This window comes from Mobula birostris, chromosome 29, assembly GCF_030028105.1.
Source record: "Mobula birostris isolate sMobBir1 chromosome 29, sMobBir1.hap1, whole genome shotgun sequence".
NCBI lineage: Eukaryota > Metazoa > Chordata > Chondrichthyes > Myliobatiformes > Myliobatidae > Mobula > Mobula birostris.
Window position 1 is genome coordinate 12,068,377 of NC_092398.1, and position 21,565 is coordinate 12,089,941.

The following is a 21,565-nucleotide window of genomic DNA, read 5'->3' on the forward strand; positions in this document are numbered from 1 at the left end:
TGTTCCCAAATCTGGCCGCATGAGTCTTCAAGCTCCTGAGCCTTCTCCCGGAGGGAAGAGGGACGAAAAGTGTGTTGGCTGAGTGGGTCGTGTCCTTGATTATCCTGGCAGCACTGCTCCGACAGTGTGTGGTGTAAAGCGAGTCCAAGGACGGAAGATTGGTTTGTGTGATGTGCTGTGCCGTGTTCACGATCTTCTGCAGTTTATTCTGGTCTTGGATAGGACAACTTCCATACCTGGTTGTGATGCACCCTAGAAGAATGCTTTCTATGGTGCATCTATAAAAATTAATGAGGGTTTTAGAGCACAGGCCAAATTTCTTTAGTTTTCTCAGGAAGTTTAGGCGCTGGTGGGCTTTCTTGGCAGTGGACTCTGCTTGGTTGGACCAAGTCAGGTCATTTATGATATTAACCCCAAGGAACTTAAAGCTTTTGATTTGTTCCACTTGCGCACCACCGATGTAAATTGGGTCGTGCGGTCCGCTACTCCTTCTGAAGTCAATAACCAATTCCTTCGTCTTGCTGACATTGAGGGATAGGTTATTGTCTTTGCACCATGCCACCAGGTTCTTAATTTCCACTCTGTACTCAAACTCATCATTACCTGAGATACGGCCTACAATTGTTGTGTCATCAGCAAACTTATATATTGAGTTCGATGGAAACTTGGCTACACAATCATGGGTGTACAGTGAGTACAGCAGGGGGCTGAGTACACAGCCTTGTGGGGTACCAGTGCTCAGAGTGATTGTAGAGGAGAGCTTGTCCCCTATTTTTACAGCCTGGATCCTGTCTGTGATGAAGTTGAAGATCCAGCTGCAGATCTGAGTGCTAAGGCCCAGGTTCCGGAGCTTAGGAATCAGTTTATTTGGAATGATGGTACTACAGGCAGAGCTGTAGTCAATGAAAAGGAGCCTTACGTATGCATCTTTATTCTCCAGGTATTCTAAGGAGGAATGTAGGGCCAGAGAGCTGGCATCTGCCGTTGACCTTTGCTCCAGTAGGCGAATTGCAAAGCATCGAGGTTGACCGGTAGGCTGTGGTTGATGTGTGCCATAACCAATTGCTCGAAGCACTTCATAGCAGAATACAACCTGAAATTCTTACACTTCGCAGACGACTATGAAACAAAAAAAAGGATGAATGACAGAAAATGTAGAACCCCAAAGCCCCCCCCTCCAATGCACAAGGAGCAGCGAAAGCAACCCCCCCAACTTGCTCCAGCACCCTCCTTCCCCCCCCTCCACCACCCACCATGCACGCAATAGCAAACCCTCAAAGAGACCCTGACCTAGAGTTCATCGAAAAACTACTGTCCATCCCAAATCTTTGACATCTCAGACAGGCTCTCTCACTCGTGACAGGGAGAGAGAGTGAGGGATATTGTTCCTGCAGCAATGAGTGGGGAGACCAACAGCCAGTTCTGTTTTGCCATCACTTAAGCCCTTCCTAAATTCAGATTCCGAATCACTTATTTATCGCATGCACATCAAAACACACAATGAAGTGCGTCATTTGCGTTAACAACCGACACCGCCAAATGCTTATGCCTACTGCCTGCACAGACATTTGAACCTGGGGCTAGTGACCTGTGAGAACACCAGCCCACATTTCGGGGCCTGCAGGCCACGATCCTTGACCCTGTGGATCACTGGTCTTTGTTCTCAATGCTCGCCACCCGATCCCCTGGGGCACCATTGATCGTGGAGCTCTCCGATCACTAGCTCTTGCCCTCTAGCTTCCCCGCCATCTCTGTCCCTAAACCAAAACCTGACCCCGAATTTCACCCAAAACCATCCCTAGAAACCTTTAAAAAAAAACTGTCTGCCACAACCTCGACAGACATTGCAGCCCAGCGCCATCTTGAATAAGTATTGTTCAGTTATTTCTCTGATGTGGTCAAGGAGAAATTTCCTCTCTGTCATAGAGACCTAATCCATCATCTTTAGTTCTTATGTCAGACTTCATCCTCCAATCAGCAAGTCCCTGGCCACAACCTGAAATTGACTCACTTTGCAACAGGGTGCTGTATTTGACCTTGAATTAAATTTTACTTGTGTTTCTGCCATTTCAACAGCCTTGTGTGGCTGCCACTCTAACAGTGTACATCTCTGCTCCTGCCTCAGCTTGTCTGCTGAACCTGACTACTAGATTTTCACGTGAATATTCCAAACCACTGTTCGTGATCTTGGCAAAACGGAGACCAGTGAAAACACCGTCTCCCGTCTGCTCATACACTCCATTGCTGGCCCCTAGATTATGCATGCCTCAGCTTTTAAAAAAAAATTATCTTTGTTTTCAAAGCATTGCATCGTCTTGTCGTATTCTCTTTCACCCAACACCATCTCTTGAGATAGCTGTGCTTCTCCACGTTTGGCTTTTTGCCTTGATCATCCTCAAATCCAAAGAAAAAAAAATGGGCCTTGTTTGAAATCTGTACATCAAAACATTGAAGTGAAATGCATGGTTTTTGTGTCAACTAACAACACATGGACTGCGGGGTCAGCCTGCAAGCGTTAGCAACTCACTAACCCTGGAGGAAACCCATACCGTCACGGGCAGAACGTACAAACTCCTTACAGGCAGTGGCGGGAATTGAACCGCCAATGGTGATCAGTGGTGCTTTAACCGCTGTACTGTCAGGCTGCCCTCTGCCCATTGGTGATCGTACCTTCCATTACAAAACTTCTAAAATCAGAACCTGTTCCTACCTGGGCTCTGCAGGGGTCAGCTTTTAGGCTTCAAGTTCAGTGAGAGAGCAAAGGCATTAGATGTCGTTTAAGGTGGATAAATGTGGAGTTAACCACTTTGACAATAGACAATAGGTGCAGGAGTAGGCCATTTGGCCCTTCGAGTCAGCACCGCCATTCACTGTGATCATGGCTGATCATCCACAATCAGTATCCAGTTCCTGCCTTATCCCCATATTCCTTGACTCCGCTTTCTTTAAGAGCTCTGTCCATCTCTTTCTTGAAAGCATCCAGAGACTTGGCCTCCACAGCCTTCTGAGGCAAAGCATTCCACAGATCCACAACTCTCTGGGTGAAAAAGGTTTTCCTTAACTCCGTTCTAAATGGCCTACCCCTTATTCTCAAACCGTGGCCTCTGGTTCTGGACTCTCCCACCATCGGGAACATGTTTCCTGCCTCCAGCGTGTCCAATCCCTTAATAATCTTATATGTTTCAATCAGATCCCCTCTCAGCCTTCTAAATTCCAGCGTATACAAGCCCAGTCGCTCCAATCTTTCAACATATGACAGTCCCGCCATCCCGGGAATTAACCTTGTGAACCTACGCTGCACTCCCTCAATAGCAAGAATGTCCTTCCTCAAATTTGGAGACCAAAACTGCACACGGTATTCCAGGTGTGGTAGGAAATAACAGGAAGGCAACATTTTATTTAAATAGTAATAGGCTGACAAGTATTGAAGTACAAAGGAACTTGGGTGTCCCATCACTGAAAGGAAACATAACAGGTGCACAGGCAGTTAAGAAAACAGAAGGGTATGTTTGTCTTCATCAAAGAGACTTTGAGTACAGCAATTAAGAATTGAATTGAAAATACACGTGGACTAAGATGTTAACTGTCCTGTGCTGTCTCCAGTGGGATCATCAGTTGATCTGCCACCTGTCTTCAGGAGTTTCGGCCCGCTTATGATCAAGACTCCCTCGAGGTGGTGGGCCAGCAGTGCTAAAGCACCACCTCCCACTGGTGAGCTTAAAAACTTGGCATCTGCCTCTATCAGAGTTGTTGGTCGCTTCCATCCAACAGATAGTCTGCTCTTCAGGTGTCTGTGCAACTACCGATGTCTTGCAGAGTTACACAGGACTTTGAAATTACCGTCTGGAGAACTGTCAGGGAGTCATAGCAAAGTACAGCACAGAAAAAGGCCCTTCAGCCCATCTACTACTACGTCGACTCAGGCCTAGGGGTCCGCCATCAGGCAAACAATCTAGTCCATGTCAAACCATTTAAACTGCCGACTCCCTTCAACCTGCACCAGGACCATAGTCCTCCATACCGTGACCATAGCCCTCCACAGCCCTGCCGTCCATATACCTATCCAAACTTCTCTTAAATGTTGATTTCAAGCTCGCATACACCACTTGTGCTGGCAGCTCGTTCCACACTCTCACCACCCTGTGAGTGGAGAAATTTTCCCTCAAACTTTTCACCTTTCACCCTTAACCCATGACCTTTGATTGTCATCCCACCCAGCCTCAGTGGAAAAAGCCTGCTTGCATTTACCCTATCTATACCCCTCATAATTTTGTACACCTCTATCAAATATCTTCTCATCTTTTACTTTCCTTATAATTCAGGTCTGCCAGACCTGGCAACATCCTTGTAAATTTTCTCTGTACTCTTCCAAGTTTATTTACATCTCTACTATAGGTAGGTGACCAAAACTGTACACAGTACTCCAAATTAGAGCCTCACCAATGTGTTGTACAACTTCAACGTTACATCCCATCTCCTGTACTCAGTATTTTGATTTATGAAGGCCAATGTGCCAAAAGCTTTCTTTACGACACTGTCTACCTGTGACACCACTTTGAACGAATTATGGACCTGTATTCTCAGGTCCCTTTGTTCTACCACACTCCTCAGTGCCCCCCTGTTCACTGTGTTAAGACCTGCCTTGACTGGTCCTACACCTTGCACTTGTCTGCATTAAATTCCGTCTCCCATCTTCCAGCCCAGTTTTCTGATTCAGTTTGCAATTTTGATCTCCTCACATAGAGGGAGCACAGCACAGGTTCACCAGACAGGTTCCTGGAGAGGCAGGACTGTTACGTGGAAGGTGATTGTATGGACTGGGTCAATATTCATTATAGTTTAGAAGAACGAGAGAGACCTCTGAAACGTAGAAAATTCTGACAGTGGGAGAGACTGAACGCAGGGAGGACTAGTTAGGACTTCTCGAATACAGCTTCATAGTCTCAATTTATGGATTAAAGCATTTAGTATTGAACAGTGGACAGTGAGCCTGTGAATTTCTCTGCCATGGGAGGGGATGGAAACCAGCTTGAATATATTTAAGAAATAAATTCTTGACAAAAGTCACGTTAAAGATTTTTGGAGAATGTTGGGAATCTGATATGAGGCATGATTAGATGGCCTGTTCTAGTGCCCCTTTTTCATGTTTCCATGTAAGTGTCTCCATCTCTCATCCCTTATGCTGACAAACGTCCTAGGATGCATTGGGACACATCGGCAGTGATGCAACCTGGGGTCGTCGGGAGTTTTGGGTCTTTCAACTTCAGGCGCTCTTGCCCAAGTGACCCAGCCAGGGTTGATCAGGCTTGTGTTCCAGCAGAGTTGGTTGATGGGTCATTCCTCTTGATCTGTAGCCATCTGGAGGCTTGCTCAGCAGCCTCTGTGACGATCCTGATGGTTCTTTTCTTTGCCCTCTAGTTCCGGATACCCCCACCAGAGGAAACATCCTCTCCACATCCACCTTATCTAGTCCTTTCAACATTCGGCAGGCTTCGATGAGATCCCCCCTGAAGTCTTCTAAATTCCAGTGAGTACAGGCCCAAAGCTGCCAAACACTCCTCATATATTAACCCCTTCATTCCCAGAATCATCCTCGTGAACCTCCTCTGGACTCTCTCCAATGACGATGCATCCTTTCTGAGATAAGGAGCCCAGATCTGTTGACATTACTCCAAGTGTGGCCTGACTAGTATCTTATAAAGCCCTGACATCTGATTAGGTGTCATTTTGAAAAAAAAATAGACAACTCGCCTATAAACCATCTAGAGATACTTGGGCTGCATTAAAGGACAGCAGAAATGCAAGTATTAGCTGCTAGGAAGAGAAAATCTGCAGATACTGGAAATCAAGGTAACTCACACAGCGTGCTGGAGGAACTCAGCAGGCCAGGCAGCATCTCTGGAATAGAATAAACGGTCGACATTTTGGGCCGAGACCCTTCATCAGGACTGGGGGAGAAAAGAGATTAGAAATTAGAGTAAGAAGGTGGGGGGGGGGTGGGTGTTGAAGAAGAGGAGGAAGTACAAGGTAGTAGGTGATAGGTGAAACTGGGTGCAGGGGAGGGGTGAAGTAAAGAGTTGGGAAGTTGATAGGTGAAAGAGATAAAAAGCTGGAGAAAGGGGAATCTGATAGGAGAGGACGGAAGTCGGTGGAAGAAAGGGGAGGGGGAGGAGCACCAGAGGGAGGTGATGGGCAGGTAAGGAGATAAGGTGAGAGAGGGAAATTATCTTACAGTAATTGCCCCCCTTCTCCTTCATTTTCCCTGATTCCTATTTTCCTCTAGGGATTTATAGACCCAGGTAGGGAACCCCGACTGAAGTGTCTATTTACATGAACTGATAGGTGAGCGCAGGTGAACTATTTTGTATCATTACTTTTCCTGTAGATGGTTCAATAGTTACACAGAAAATAAATGTTTAGATAGATAGTTTTGCCTAAATTCTTGAGTGTGTTCCGGGAATGAAGGAAACCATAATGGAATGGGGAGAAAAAGGTTAATACAACAAGCATTTAAAAAGAGGAAAAAATGTACAACGATGTGTTTTTTTTCCAGATTGGATTGCATCTTCAGAATTATGTTGAGCCATCTGGCACTTGTGTTATTGATTACAGTTAAGTTACTGGTAATGGAAATGAGTATTTGACAGACTTTAAAGTGAAAATGTTTTCCACTTATCATATTGGCAGTGTTACAGTTTGCACATCTCTAGGAATATTTTCACTCTGTGGTTTCCGAGAAGTTCCCGTAGGATTCTCGCCAGGAGCAAAGATTACAGGTTTTCTTTATTCATGACCAATCCACGGCCAACCGAGATCTTTAGGAAGCAGCAAGGGTGAGAAAGACGAGAAACAGGTTTCTGAAACAGCACGTTGGGGGAGAGAGGAACCATAGAGCGAATTTCGGGGGGAACATCCCAGACAGCCGACAAGGCTGGGCTAGGGTGAAGGACGTGAACGTGAGGCTGACACCAGATGCTTGAGTAGGGAGTGGTGCATATGGCAGAGGAAGATAGGAGTTTGGAGGATAATGTGAAAAGAGAATTAGAATGGGTGGGGTTGGGGAAGGAGCAGTGTCTATGTAATATAATATTTAATTATTATTACCACCTCCCTTTTATAAAATATACTACTTCTGTTTTTGCACAATTTTAAATTTACTGTAATTGATTTATTTATTTTTATTGTTTTCTTCTATATTATGTAAGGCATTGAACTGCTGCTGCTAAGTTAACAAATTTCACGACACATGAACATAAACCTGAGTCTGATTCTGAATATTATGAGGAACATGAAGGTATAGCAGTGCCTCCACTTTCTAAGGAGATTGAGCATCCCTCCCCTTCGCCATATTAACTGCGTTTTACAGGAGCACCATTGAGAACATCCTGACAAGCTGCATCTCCATCTGGTATGGGAGCAGTCGAGCATTGGGCCAGAAGCCCCTCCAAAGGACTGTGAGACAGCTGAGAGGATCATAGGGGTCTCCCTACCATCCACTGGGGACATTTATCAGGAGCCCTGCATATACAGGGCCCTTAGCATTATCAAGGATCCCACCCATCCATCCAGCATCCTCTTTGACTCTCTACCATCAGGCAGGAGACCCCGATGCATAAAGACAAGAATGGTCAGGATGGGAAACAGTTTCCTCCCTCAGGCCATTAGGCTTCTGAACTCCCTGCTGCATCGCATTCAAAGTGTCACCAGTTAATCTGATCCATGTCTTACAATATTTAATTTATGCACTTTATTTATGCGTAATTCATCTGTAGATTTTATCCTTCCTTTCATTAGTTATTGTGTGTTATGTGTACTACTGTGCCTTACACCCTGGTCTGGAGAAACTACTTGTTTGACGGCTTTCATGTCAATAAACTTGACTTGACTCGAAGTAACCATAAAATTAGAGTTTGGCTTCAGGTTAATTTTTTTTGCCCGTCCTCCGTAGTCCACAAACCTATCCTAGACTTGTATATTTTTTCTCATTCAATTTTCATGATCAGCAATTATTATTCTTTCTCAATTGCCCATAGAAAGGTGGTGAGATACCAAGTACCTTTGTTGTCTTTCTGGTAAAGATATTCCCTTGGGTACTATTGTTTAAGGAGTTCTGGGACTTAGAGCCAGTGACCTGTGGTCTGATTCAGAGTATTTTGAAGGAACAGTGGCATATTTCTGAGCCGCTAAGATGTAGTTTGATGGGGAACTTGTGCGTAATGATGCTCCCATTGCCCTTGAAGCCCTGGTGTTTGGTGGGAGAGTTTGAGGTGCTGTTGGAAAAGACACTTCTGACAAAACAAGTGCATTTTGTACTTTAACTCAGTCCCTTGACTAATAGAGCAAGCTAGCCATATGCTTTCTTTACAACATTAATAACCTGTGTAGTCACTCCTTTTCTGGTAGTACATCTCTTTCCTGCTTTGCCCTGGTCCCACCCTTTTTGCAAACACCCCCCCGCCCCCACCTCACTTTCATAAATATTGGGCCATAGGCATCATCAGAGAAGTACGGAAAATGCCCACCACCCCTGTGCTGGCCGCTGAGTACCTATCGATACTCGTCCCATTTACCAGCGCGGTCCGTAGCTACTCTGCCTTGATGCTTCAAGTGCAGTTCCAAGTCCCCTGGCAACTTGAGCAGTGTGTTCAGATTGTAACATCTTCAAGGAGCAGTGTCTCAAAAAAGATGGTATCCATCATTAAGGACCCCATCACCCAGGAGATGCCCTCTTCTCATTGCTACCATCAGGGAGGAGGTACAGGAGCCTGAAGGCGCACACTCAACGATTCAGGAACAGCTTCTTCCCCTCTGACATCCGATTCCTGAATGGACATTGAACCCGTGAACATTACCTCATTTTTAAATGTCTATTTTTGCACTACTTATTTCGTTTAACTAGTTAATACATATAATTACAGTAATTCACAGTTTTTTTCCCTCTATTATTACGTATTTCATTGTACTATTGCCACAAAGGCAACAAAGCTCACAGCATATGCTGGTGACATTAAATCTGATTCTGAATTCCAGCATTCTACTAGGGGCCAAATCAGCCAAATTTTTAGCGTCTACTCCACCTATGTCTCTTAGCAATTCAGTATTCCTATTTCAGATTTCCACCCTCTCCTCCCCTCCTGAGCTTTCTCTGCTCCAGTGTAAACAAACCCAGCTAGCCCAACCTCTCTTCATAATTTTTGGCTGTCCAGCGATTTTAAAATAAAAACCACACAGTGCTTCATCATTCATAATGTTTCAATACCAACAACGAATGCAGAAACTGATTGCAGTCTAATCTGTGCCGTGTTTAGTTATTAAGTCAGAATACCCCACGCTTTAAAGAAATGATTTTGTGATATATTTTGAATTATTCGTAACTGGATTTTCTAAGGGTGTGAGCGCTCCTTTGTGCAACGTGGGTTTGAAAAAGGTTGACAGATTGCAAGTGGATTCATGTCTGGTGGGTGGTGAGGAAGAGGTCACATTGGTATTTGTTCATGTGGTTTTTTTTGCTTGAATGGGTTCTCTCCTTTGGAAAATGTGTTCAAGAGGGTATTTTTTTCTGAAGTATTTGAAGAGTCCAGCTAGGGAGGGGGCTGTAGTTAACCTTGCAGAATGAATGCTGTGGAGTGTCTGGAGGAACCCTTTTGGGAGCAGTGATCGTGCTCTGGACGGCTCCAAGGCAGATATGGAAAAAGATCAAAGATGGCCGACAAGTTGGATGTACCAAGGAAGGTGGATTTTGCTGCAGCTTGAGTGAAGTAGACTGAGTGCAGATTCTGGGGAGAAAGCGACACCTTATAACCGTCCTGCCGAAGGGTCTCGGCCCGAAACATCGACTGTACTTTTTTCCACAGATGCTGCCTGGCCTGCTGAGTTCCTCCAGCATTTTGTGTGTGTTGCTTGGATTTCCAGCATCTGCAACTTTTCTCTTGTTTTTGTGATTTGACTACTACTCTGCGAGGTCTCTTCCAGGGATGCCAACCCTGAAGAAGTTTAAATCTTCCCTTCGGGAATTCAGTGAAACTCTCTCTCACTGCTCCCCCTCTGATCCCTGATACTGTCCAACTCTTTGACCACCTGCTTGCCCAGACTCGCTAATACAGCCACGTATCCTTTCTGGGACCATGACTTTACCACCGTCCTGCCAAAGGGTTTTGGCCAAAATATCAATTGTACTTTTTTTCCATAGATGCTGCCTGATCTGCTGGGTTCCTCCAGCATTTTGTGTGTGTTACTTTATAACTGTGAATGATTTAAAACCAGTATAGTAAGTGTTCGATAGGGGTAAGAGGCAAAGATGGGTTTAGGGAATCTGCAAATCTCCTCCCTGAAAGAGGGGGGAAGAGAAGATGGCGGCGCGATGGCAGCGTGCGTGGCCTCTCCGGTGAATGATATCTGTTATCTGTCAAGTAGGGGACCGTGCACAATCCTGATTTGATGGAGACAGACGTGAGAGTACGGAGGAACATCTGGAGAAACTTCTGAAATGCCCGCTTCGCTGCCACTGCTACTGTGTGGTAACCGGAATCTCCGGAGCAGAAGGCCCCGAAATCCTTGGCTTTGCGTGTTTCAGCGGCCGGGGCAAGGTCGATGGCGCTCGGGAGGCTGTATCGGAGAGGCTGGTTGGAAGCTCAAAGTTTTCCGACGGATGGACTCAGTGTTGGCTGGGGTCGGCTGCTTCCAAGGCATCGGCAAGTCGATGGTGCCTGGAGGTTTATGGCAGGGAGTTTCTCCCTTTTGCCGCCTGCTATCGGGGACTCGGGAGTCGATCGACTCGGGGACTTTTGAGACTTTATTTACCGTGCCCATGGTTTGTTCTTCATCAAATTATGGTATTGCTTTGCACTGCTGTAACTATATGTTATAATTGTGTGGTTCTGTCAGTGTTAGTCTTTGGTTTGTCCTGTTTTCTGTGATATCACTCTGGAGGAACATTGTATCATTTCTTAATGCATGTATGCATTTCTAAATGACAATAAAAGAGGACTCAGTGTTCTCATAATCTAGATTAGGAGAGCGTTAAAGAAGTGAAAGTGTAGGGATACTTATGATCATGCACTCTGGTAGAAGGAATGTAGATGTGGACTATTTTCTCAGCCTAGGGAAGCGTAGGATCAGGCACTCTTGGTACAAGAAATACAGATGTAGGCTGTTTGCTGAGCAGACTGAATTCAGAAATCAGGTGCAAAGGCACTTGAGAGTTCGAAGTTTAACTTGAGGTTGAATCAGTGGTAAAGAAGGCAGATGTAGTGTTAGCATTCATTTCGAGTAGTCTAGAGTATAAAAGCAAGGATGTAGTGCACTTGGGGAGGTCAAATTCTTCTGGGACGTGCAGTAAATGCCTGGAATAGAAGAGGTTGAGTACAGGGCTACGATAGGAAACTTTGTCACATGGTGTGAGCAGAATTATCTGCAGCTTAATGTGAAAAAGACTAAGGAGCTGGTGGTAGACCTGAGGAGAGCTAAGGTACTGGTGACCCCTGTTTCCATCCAGGGGGTCAGTGTGGACATGGTGGAGGATTACAAATACCTGGGGATACGAATTGACAATAAACTGGACTGGTCAAAGAGCACTGAGGCTGTCTACAAGAAGGGTCAGAGCCGTCTCTATTTCCTGAGGAGACTGAGGTCCTTTAACATCTGCCGGACCATGCTGAGGATGTTCTACGAGTCTGTGGTGGCCAGTGCGATCATGTTTGCTGTTGTGTGCTGGGGCAGCAGGCTGAGGGTGGCAGACACCAACAGAATCGACAAACTCATTCGTAAGGCCAGTGATGTTGTAGGGATGGAACTGGACTCTTTGATGGTTGTGTCTGAAAAGAGTATGCTGTCCAAGTTGCATGCCATCTTGGTCAATGTCTCCCATCCACTACATAATGTACTGGGTGGGCACAGGAGTACATTCAGCCAGAGACTCCTTCCTCCGAGATGCAGCACAGAGTGTCATAGGAAGTCATTCTTGCCTGTGGCCATCAAACTTTACAACTCCTCCCTTGGAGGGTCAGACACCCTGAGCTGATAGGCTGGTCCTGGACTTATTTCCTGGCATAATTTACATATTACTATTTAACTATTTATTACTATTTTTCTATTATGATTCTATTACTATTTATTATTTCCATGACTATTACTATTTACTAATAGTAGTATTACTATTTATTATTTATTGTGCAACTGTAACGAAAACCAATTTCCCCCAGGATCAATAAAGTATGACTATGACTAGTTGACATACATAGAGACTTCAGGGTTCAAGTCCACAGATCCCTGAAAGTGAGAGCATAGGTGCGTAGGGTAAAGGAAGAAGGCATTTGATATGCTTGTCTTCAAAGGCTCAGGCATTCAGTATGAGAGTTGGGGTGTCATATTGCAGTTGTACCCAATGTTGGTTAGGCTGCATTTGCAGAATATTGTGCACTGGTCTGGTCACTACACTACAGAAGGAATCGGTCCCAATAAAGACAGTGCAGAAGAGACTCTCCTGGAATGGAGAGCTGTAGTTGGAAGAAATTGGATTGGGTGGGCTTCTGCTCACTGGAGGCCGAGGGGTAATCTTGTTGAGGCGTATAACATTATGAGTGGTCTAGATAGGATTGTCGGTCAGTGTTTTTTCCCAGTGGAGGAAAGCCTAGACTAGAGGGCATAGGTTTAAGGTGAAAGGAGAAAAAGTTAAAGAGATTTGTTTTTCGCTTTTGTGTTGACTATCTGGGACAAATTGCCAGAGGAAGTAGTCGAGGCAGATACAATTTCAGTGCTTAAGAGGCATTTGGTCAAGTACGTGAGTAGGGAAGGAGTAAAGAGAAGCAGGACTAATGCGGCCAGATTGGATTAGTTTGGATAGGGATCACGGTTGGCATGGATAACGTGGCTGAGAGGGTCAGTTTGTGTGATGTTTCCTTGCATAGGTTCCCTCACCATCTGGGAAATTGCTGAGCTGTTCTTCATTCTGGGTATCGAAGTTCTCACCCTTGTAGCCTGGTGTCCTTCAGGCCGCTTCCTAGCAGTACTTAATATGGAAGAGTAGTGCTGGATCAGCCACTGAAAGGGGATCAGTGGTAACCAGCAAGGCTTTGCTTACCTTGACTGGAAAAGCAGGACCAGAAACCTCCTATTAATAGTTGTTTTAAAATTTTATTCCAAGCTTTTCCTTGGGCACAAGGTTGGGCTTTCAAATACATCTGCAATCATTTTTTCCTTCATAATGACTAATTGTAGTCATTATTAATGATTATTCCTGGCAGTGCTTTTGTTATGAAGTCTGTTCACAAATTATTATTATTTTTTAATCTCTGCACAGCAATTCTCTTCCAACTAAGTAACACAAATGGTGATTGAGTAGAACCATAAGTATCCGACTTTTTGGTTTTAAAACTCTGCAGGTAAAGGGATAAGATATTGGAGAAACTCGGCGAGAGGGGGAAGGGATAGGGCTAAAGGCAATGGACTGTGCACTAGGATTTTAAAGCAAGAGGCTGCAAAAATAGTGGATCCATTGGTTGCAATTTTCCATTACATATCAGACTGAAAAACATGCTTAAAAAAAAGATGAAGGTAAGGAAATGTAAGCTAGTTAGTTTTAACTATGAATGGCAAAACACTAGATTCAGTAATCTGAGGGGTAAAAGCTAATGATTTAGGAAAGCAGAATATAGTTTAAACCCAGTCAACATAGTTTTATGAAAGTAAGTCATGTCTGACAAATTCTTAAAGTTTCATTAGGGATGTAAGTGGCTGTCTTGAAAGTGCTTTACACAGGTTGATAGGGTGGTTACGAAGGCCTTTATTAGTTAGATTATGAAGACACGCAGTCCCCTTTTATTGTCAGTTAGTAATGCATGCCTTAAGAAATGATACAATATTTCCTCCAGTGTGATATCACAAAACACAGGACAGACCAAGACTGAAAAAAACTGACACAACCGCATAATTATAACATATAGTTACAACAGTGCAACAATACCATAACTTGATGAAGAAGTCCATGAGCACAGTAAAAGTTCAAAGTCTCTCAAATGTCCCATCTCATGCAGACGGAGAGAAGGCAGAAAAACTCTCCCTGCCATTCCCAACCACGGTCTGACTCTGAGTCTTCCGAAAACTTCGAGCTCTGATCAGCTCTCCGACACCGAGTACTGAGCGCCATCTCTATCCGAACGATTCAACCTCCTCCTCGGTCACCAACAGCAGGCAAAGCCGGGGATTTTGAGGCCTTCCCTCCGAAAGATTCCCGACCGCGCAGTAACGACAGCAGCGAACGAGCGTTTCAGAAATTTTTCCATACGTTCCTCTGTTCTTTCACGTCCGTCTCCATCAAATCAGAATTGTCCACGGCCCCTATTTAACAAATACGATATCATTTTCACCAGAGGGCTGCGCACGCGCGGTGCACTGCTTCTCTCTCCTCCCACCTATGCCAGTGAGTTATGCCAGTGATATTAAACCTGATTCTGAGTCATCGAAAGATCTAGAAACATAGAAAACCTACAGCGCAATACAGGCCCTTCGGCCCACAAAGCCGTGCTGAACATATCCTTACCTTAGAAATTACCTAGGGTTACCCATAGCCCTCTATTTTTCGAAGCTCCATGTACCTGTCCAGGAGTCTCTTAAAAGACCCTATGGTATCTGCCTCCACCACCATTGCCGGCAGCCCATTCCACGCACTCACCGCTCTCTGCGTAAAAAAAAAAACTTATCCCTGACATCTCCTCTGTAGCTACTTCCAAGCACCTTACAAATGGTGCTTGAGCTGTACCTAGCCACACGCTCGTGGGTTTAGAGAGAGTCGGGCAGTTGGCTTGGCGCTCATTCTTGAGGTAAAGCTGTGTCAGTTATGAGATGGCCCATTGACCTGCTGACGTGGGAGAACCCCCAGGGTCAGGGGCCGACCGTTCGAACTCCACGCAGGCAGCATCAGGATCAGCATTGATCCCACAACAACGGGCTGTGCAGCGGTAGGCCTACAGTCTGTACTCCCGTGCTACCGTGATTCAATGTCGCTTTTGTGGCTGCGTGGCACATTAGCTCGATAAAGTTTTAGTAAAGTATCTTGGAATACTTACTAAAGCTGCCAGATAAATGGAAGATGTTTGAATGAAATGAGTTTTGGCAGCTTTCAGTATTTACTAAAATACTAAGACCCAGCTGGTGGTGTAGTGGCATCATTGCCGGACTTCGGGACGAAAGGTCCCGAGTTCGAATCCAGCCGGCTCCCCCGCAAGCTTTCCATCCGTGCTGGGTTACGAGCTGGTGATCTCTTTGGAAACTCACCCGGCAGAAGGCAATGGCAAACCACTGCTGTGACTTACCTCATACGCGGTTCCCTACTACGTCAGAGAGGCGTGGAGGGAAATCATCCGCTAACCCGGAGAAACTCCGGATGCAACGTTCCTTTCCTTTACTACAGGTTAATTTGTGAACCTGGTCCTATAACTTGCTTTATTCTATATTTATATCCAAAGTCATTTTGTTGTTTTCCCCCCCACCCCAATTTTCCACTAAACTTTACACCCAGTGACCACTTTATTAGAACAGGAGTAGAATCCAATATGGTCTTCCACTTCAAGGTCCGATGTGTTGTGAGGTCAGAGATGCTCTTCTGCACACTATTGCTGTAACACCTGATTATTTGAGCTACTGCCACCTTCCTGTCAGTTTGAACTTGTCTGGCCAGTCTCCTCTGACCTCTCTCATTAACAAGGTGTTTTTGTCCACAGAACTGCCACTCACTGGATTTTTTTTTGTTTTTTTTCACACCATTCTGTGTAAACTCAAGAGTAGGGGTTCCCAATCTTTTTTTTATGCCATGGGCCAATACCATTGAACAAGGGGTCTGTGGACTCCAGTTTGGGAACCTCTGCTCTAGATTCTGTTGTGCACGAAAATTCCAGGAGATCGGCAGTTTCTGAGATACTCAAACCACCCCATCTGGCACCAACAGTCATAATTTCTTAGATCACTTTTCTTCACCATTCTGACATTTGGTCTAAATGGAACTGAACCTCTTGACTGTGTCTGCATGCTTTATGCATTGAGTTGCTGCCACATGATTGGCTGATTAAATATTTGCATTAACAAGTAGGTATACAGGTGTACCCAATAAAGTGGCCACTGAGTAGCTTGCCTAACAAGCCCAGTGGCCACACATTTTAATTCCACATCCCATTCCCATTCTGATATGTCTATCCACGCCCTCCTCTACTGTAAAGATGAGGCCATACTCAGGTTGGAGGAACAACACCTTATATTCCGTCTGGGTAGCCTCCAACCTGATGGCATGAACATTGACTTCTCTAACTTCCGCTAATACCCCACCTCCCCCTCATACCCCATCTGTTATTTATTTATATACACACATTCTTTTTCTCACCCTCTCTCTCCTTTTTCTCCCTCTGTCCCTCTGACTATACCCCTTGCCCATCCTCTGGGCTCCCCCCCCCCTTGTCTTTCTTCCCGGACCTCCTGTCCCATGATCCTCTCATATCCCCTTTGCCAATCACCTGTCCAGCTCTTGGCTCCATCCCTCCCCCTCCTGTCTTCTCCTATCATTTCGGATCTGCCCCTCCCCCTCCCACTTTCAAATCTCTTACTAGCTCTTCTTTCAGTTAGTCCTGACGAAGGGTCTCGGCCCGAAACGTCGACTGCACCTCTTCCTAGAGATGCTGCCTGGCCTGCTGAGTTCACCAGCAACTGTGATGTGTGAAGCCATGTTTAGCTTTCTTCGGAATCGATGATGCTTTATGCTTCTTTTGTTACTTGTTTCTTCCACATGACATGGCGACGCATAAAGGACAGCAGGAAAGGATAAAGATTGATTTTTCTTCCGCCATTTTAATAGCAGAAGAGAGAATGAGAACGAGGGAAAAAGAATATTTGTGAATATATGCAATTGTCTCTTTGTATTGACCAGTTTCCCTTTCTAAAATTTTGTTCCGTTTTATTTTCAGTGAAACTGTAACCATTAGAACGATGAGCGCAGGGAACACTGCAGCTGCGAAGAATCACGGGAACCTTGGCCAGTCCAGCACAGACCAGCGTGGTAAAGCATCAAGAGCGAAGATTGATAAAAGCGTTAAAGGAAAACTTAATATGCGATCTCCTGCGGGGCTTTTCATCGTCTTCGGGCTGTTGATAGTCGTGGTGGGGATTGCTATAGCTGTTGTTGGCTATTGGCCCCATAAGCACAACGCCCAGGCGTCGGTGAGTCAACAACGAAGGAACAGTAGCGAGTCGGCCGATGAGACTCAACGTGCAAGGGTGAGGCTTCAGCCCCAACCAGCGCAGAAGAACGAAAAGCTGAAATTAATTGGCCCGCTGATCATGGGCATTGGGTTATTCGTGTTCATCTGCGCCAACACGGTGCTGCACGAAAACCGCGACAGGGAGACCAAACTTCTGGCGCGGCGAAACATTTACCCCGCCGCTGTCCAGGCTGGCGGCGAAGAGGGTAACGAGCCGGAAGGGGGTCGGCACCATCCCGCTCCGGCCAGCGCGGACGCCGGTCTCGGGTGCTCGGAGCCGTGCTGTGCCGTTGAAGAAGGCGGCGGCGCAACCTGTCCCAAACACGCTCCGAGCGCAGAAACGTGGGCAGACTGCTGCAAGGCTGCCAAGTGTAACATGACTGCCCAGCTGCTGTATCATAAAAGACCTTCTCCGTCCACCTCCCTCTGTAGCGTGGCCTCAGACTCTTGCAACTCCAGTGAGGGAAACCTTAACGTGCCTTTGAATTGCGGCGACGACTCTTCAGTTGTTTCCGCCTCAATAGTATTACCGGTTATTAAACTCAACAACTGCGTTATTGACACGCCGGTTATTAAAGCTGCGGTAGAAGATATTGAAGCTGGGCACCCGGTGGTCACGGCGTCTACGGAAGATTTGAGCAAGCTGGAGAGCCACGGATGCGTTCGGTCCGGGAGCATCCGCAGTGCTGACGGTGCTCTAAGCATAATGGGGGCGGACCGTCCCTTACAGGACGACTCCTTTCCCAACAGGTCGATCGGAGGGCTGCTGTCCCCGGGGGCCGCCAGAAAAGCGTACGCTTCGGACTTGCAGCTGCACACGCTGTGCGGTCACTCCAAGTCGTTCGACCTCGGGAAGAACGCGGACAGGCTCGGCGGCCAGAGGAAAGAAAGGCAGCACAGGAGTTGGCCACGTTTGGATTGCAGTTACATAAAAAAGTACCTGAAGCTGGAAAGCAAAGGCGACTGCGTGGACAGGTTACTTGAGCAGACTGAACGGGAGTTCGGAGGTGAGGAGCAAAACCTGTAGAAGAAAAGGAATTAAAGAATATGGCGACTGCATATTAAATACAGGGCAAATGTGAAATGATTTAAAATATTTGGCGGCATTTCTGCCGTTTTTGTAGCATTTGACTTTTTTTTAACGAGGCCAAGTCACTAGCTCGATGCTGAACCCAGCATGGATGGAAAACGTGCAAAGGGAGCTGGGCGGATTCGAACTCAGGACCATTGGCCTCGAAGTCCGGTGCAGATGCCACTACACCACCGTCCAGTCTTAAAATATTTATCCAGACGCAGTTTCTGGTGATTAAAAAAAAAGTGATGCAGCGGACTGAAAATATGATTAGTAGATGGGGAACGATTTGCAAAAGAATATATATTACTCCTGGTGTGGTGGTTGTAATAAATCTTTCTTTTAATTTTGAGCTGTTGCACGCAGTGTTCGTCTTTTGCACAAGCCTAACTCTTATCAAGTCTGACTCGGTGGACATCCTAGGCAAATAATTTGGAAGTATAAAAGTTTTTCCTCTCTCTTCCCTTTCTCCCATGCCCTGACGAAGGGTCTTGGCCTGAAACGTCGACTGTACCTCCCTGGCCTGCTGTGTTCACCGGCAACTTTGATGTGTGTTGCAAAGTTTTTCTGTATTTGTACCCATGTAGTCCCTAGTTCTGTTTACCTTTCAGACATGTTGTCATGTTTTGTCTCCGAGCTTCCCCTTAATATCATTATGGTTTCAAGCATCTTTCCTTAACCTGAGTTAACCCACCTCTGTAAATATCACTCAATACCTACCTAACGTCAAATCATGGATAAGAAAGGACATTTGCACTGCTAATATTGAAGGCTCTGCACACATAATCCACTCCTTGGCCAGAGCATTTGTTGTCCCTTTACAGCCTCTCCAATTGTGCATGAACTCAGTTCTAGTTGACATTCGATCCAGTGCAAAAATTGATCCCTTGTGTACCTGCCAGATGTCAGAATCCCCTCTATTCATGCTACATGTCAAATTTTTCTTTTCTCCCTTCGGAGACTGAAGTTCAGTTGTTTCCAGCAACCCGACGTAGATGGGGAGACTGTTTCGCTGGGCACTTTCACTCCGTCCACCACGAAAAGCGGGATCTCCTGGTGGCCACCTATTTCAATTCTACTTCCCATTCCCATTCTGATACGTCAGTCCACGGCCTCTCCTAACACAATGAGGAGCAACACCTTGTACTCCATCTGGGTAGCCTCCAACACCGATTGCTAGAACTTGCAATAGTTGCCCAACAGCACCCGCCCACCCCAATCATTCCCCATTCTTGTTTCCTTCTCTCACCTTATTCCCTTACCCTGCCCATCACCTCCCTCTCGTGCTCCTCCCCCTTCCCTTTCTTCCATGGTCTTCTGCCCTCTCCTATCAGATTCCCCCTTCTCCAGCCCCTTTATCTCTTTCACCAATCAGCTTCCCAGCTCCTACTACAACCACTCCCCCTCTCCCAGTTTCGCCTGTCGCCTGCCATCTTGTACTACTTTCTCCCCCTCCCCCCACCTTCTTACTCTGATTTATCCTCTTCCTTTCCAGTCCTGAAGAAGTCTTTGCTCGAAACGTCGACTGTCTTTTCATTTCCATAAATGCTGCCTGGCCTGCTGAGTTCCTCCAGCATTTTGTCTGTGTTACTAAGTTTAACTCGACTGAGTTAATGTATTTTCAGTTCCTTTCCACTTCTGCAACGTCTCCACTTTCTTGCCGGTACTTACTCTCTCCTTATTTCCAACACATGGACTTGTGCACTAAATATGTCTCCTCCCTTTCAGCTTCTCTAATCTGTACTTTACGCATTCTTCCTCTGCTCTTCGAATACTTCCTCAGGAGTAACCACTGGCTGCTCTATTCCTGCAGAGAGATCTTTTCACTGCCTTGCCATCGTACCCTGGAAGTGTGCTGGACGTCGCTCTTCCTTGCCAATTTGTCCTCCTCGAGTTGCTTTAGAACATAGAACATAGAACAACACAACACAGGAACAGGCCATTCGGCCCATAATGTTGTGCTGAACCAGCTAAAAAGCAAATCAGAAACACCCAAACACTAATCCACTATTCTGAAAGCATGAGGAAAAATACATTTAGTTGTTATAGGAAGAAGAACGGCTTGTTTTCCTACAAGGTTAATGAAAATATTGTGTTTGTATTTTTTTTTGGATACTTCAGTTTGAACAGGTGAATCAAAAAGAGATGAGAGGCCGCCACTTGCCTCAGGCATCGATTGTTAATTGAAGCTCTTGTGTTTTTGAAATAAGGCATGGGGATTCCTGCCGAAGGGTTTTGGCCCAAAGCGTCGACTGTACTTTTTTCCATAGGTGCTGCCTGGCCTGCTGAGTTCCTCCAGCATTTTGTGTGTGTTGCTTTGGATTTCCAGCATCTGCAGATTTTCCCTTGAATGGGATTCTTCTAATGTTTGACGTAATCGGTGTGGAAGCTTATGATGGATACACGCAGGAATGTTTTACATGAAAGCTGTATTCAGAAAATGTGACATTATTTTCCAAGATACACAGACCAAAATCCATTACTTGGCTGTGGAAATATGACTTGCAAAGTACAAATCCCAATGTATTAAGAAAGGTAGCCAAAATCTTGGAGGTTTAAAATTAGTTACATTCACTGGCTGAACTGGTTAAATGTTACGTCTATTTGTTTATTGGTTAATTGAGAACAAGGTAAGGACTTGTGTATTTTAGGTGATGCTTCATTAAAGTGTATCTTTTAAATGGCTAAAACCCTTTAATTCATGATATATTTATATTCCCATGGTAAGTGGTTAATTATCAAATAGCCTTTTATTTTTAATGCACCAATTTCAAATATTTGATGTAATACCAAAAAATCTTACGTCATGCACTGGGTATCATCTTGCTCCTGTATCCAATCATATGAAACACCCCCCACTCATTCTCTTGGTTATTTGTTGCATTTTGGATAGAGTTTAAAAAAAAAGCTAAATTTCCTCTGTTTTACTCAACATTTGTTACAACGGAGCCAATCATGTCTGCTTCAAATTATTGCTCAATAACATTTGGGCTCAGCTTGGTGTGTACTGAGTGTAATGGAAAGGAAATTTTATTTTCAGCTACTGTATCAGAAAGAGAGAGCTTCTACACTGTTTTGGACTCACCTTCTGTGAACTTTTTTTTCCACAGTCTCTTGTTTTGTGATTCTGTAGCAAAGTTGGAGCGAGGCCCAAGTAGGTATTATGGTTCAAGCTCAAGTTGATTGTAATTTGATTGAACTGAACTGTGCTGAAAGATAACTGTGCTTTGTAGTCTGTGTTTTTATCCTTTTT

General features: G+C 45.3%; 1 protein-coding gene across 3 annotated transcripts in view; it reads left to right on the top strand.

The window, feature by feature from the left end:
- The window catches only part of LOC140189916 (transmembrane protein 200A-like), a 32,776-nt gene extending 11,540 nt beyond the window's left edge, over positions 1–21,236 (top strand). The window contains exons 2-3 of one of the 3 annotated variants that reach the window (XM_072246262.1): positions 5,419–5,527; positions 16,947–21,236. In XM_072246262.1, coding sequence (XP_072102363.1) covers positions 5,496–5,527; positions 16,947–18,267 — 1,353 coding nt within the window. In that variant the 5' untranslated portion in view covers positions 5,419–5,495 and the 3' untranslated portion in view covers positions 18,268–21,236. Of the gene's footprint in view, positions 1–5,418; positions 5,528–10,410; positions 10,491–16,946 lie in introns of those variants that run through there. The other 2 variants (XR_011883513.1, XM_072246263.1) reach the window with 2 other exon arrangements.
- Positions 21,237–21,565: the final 329 nt, after the last annotated feature.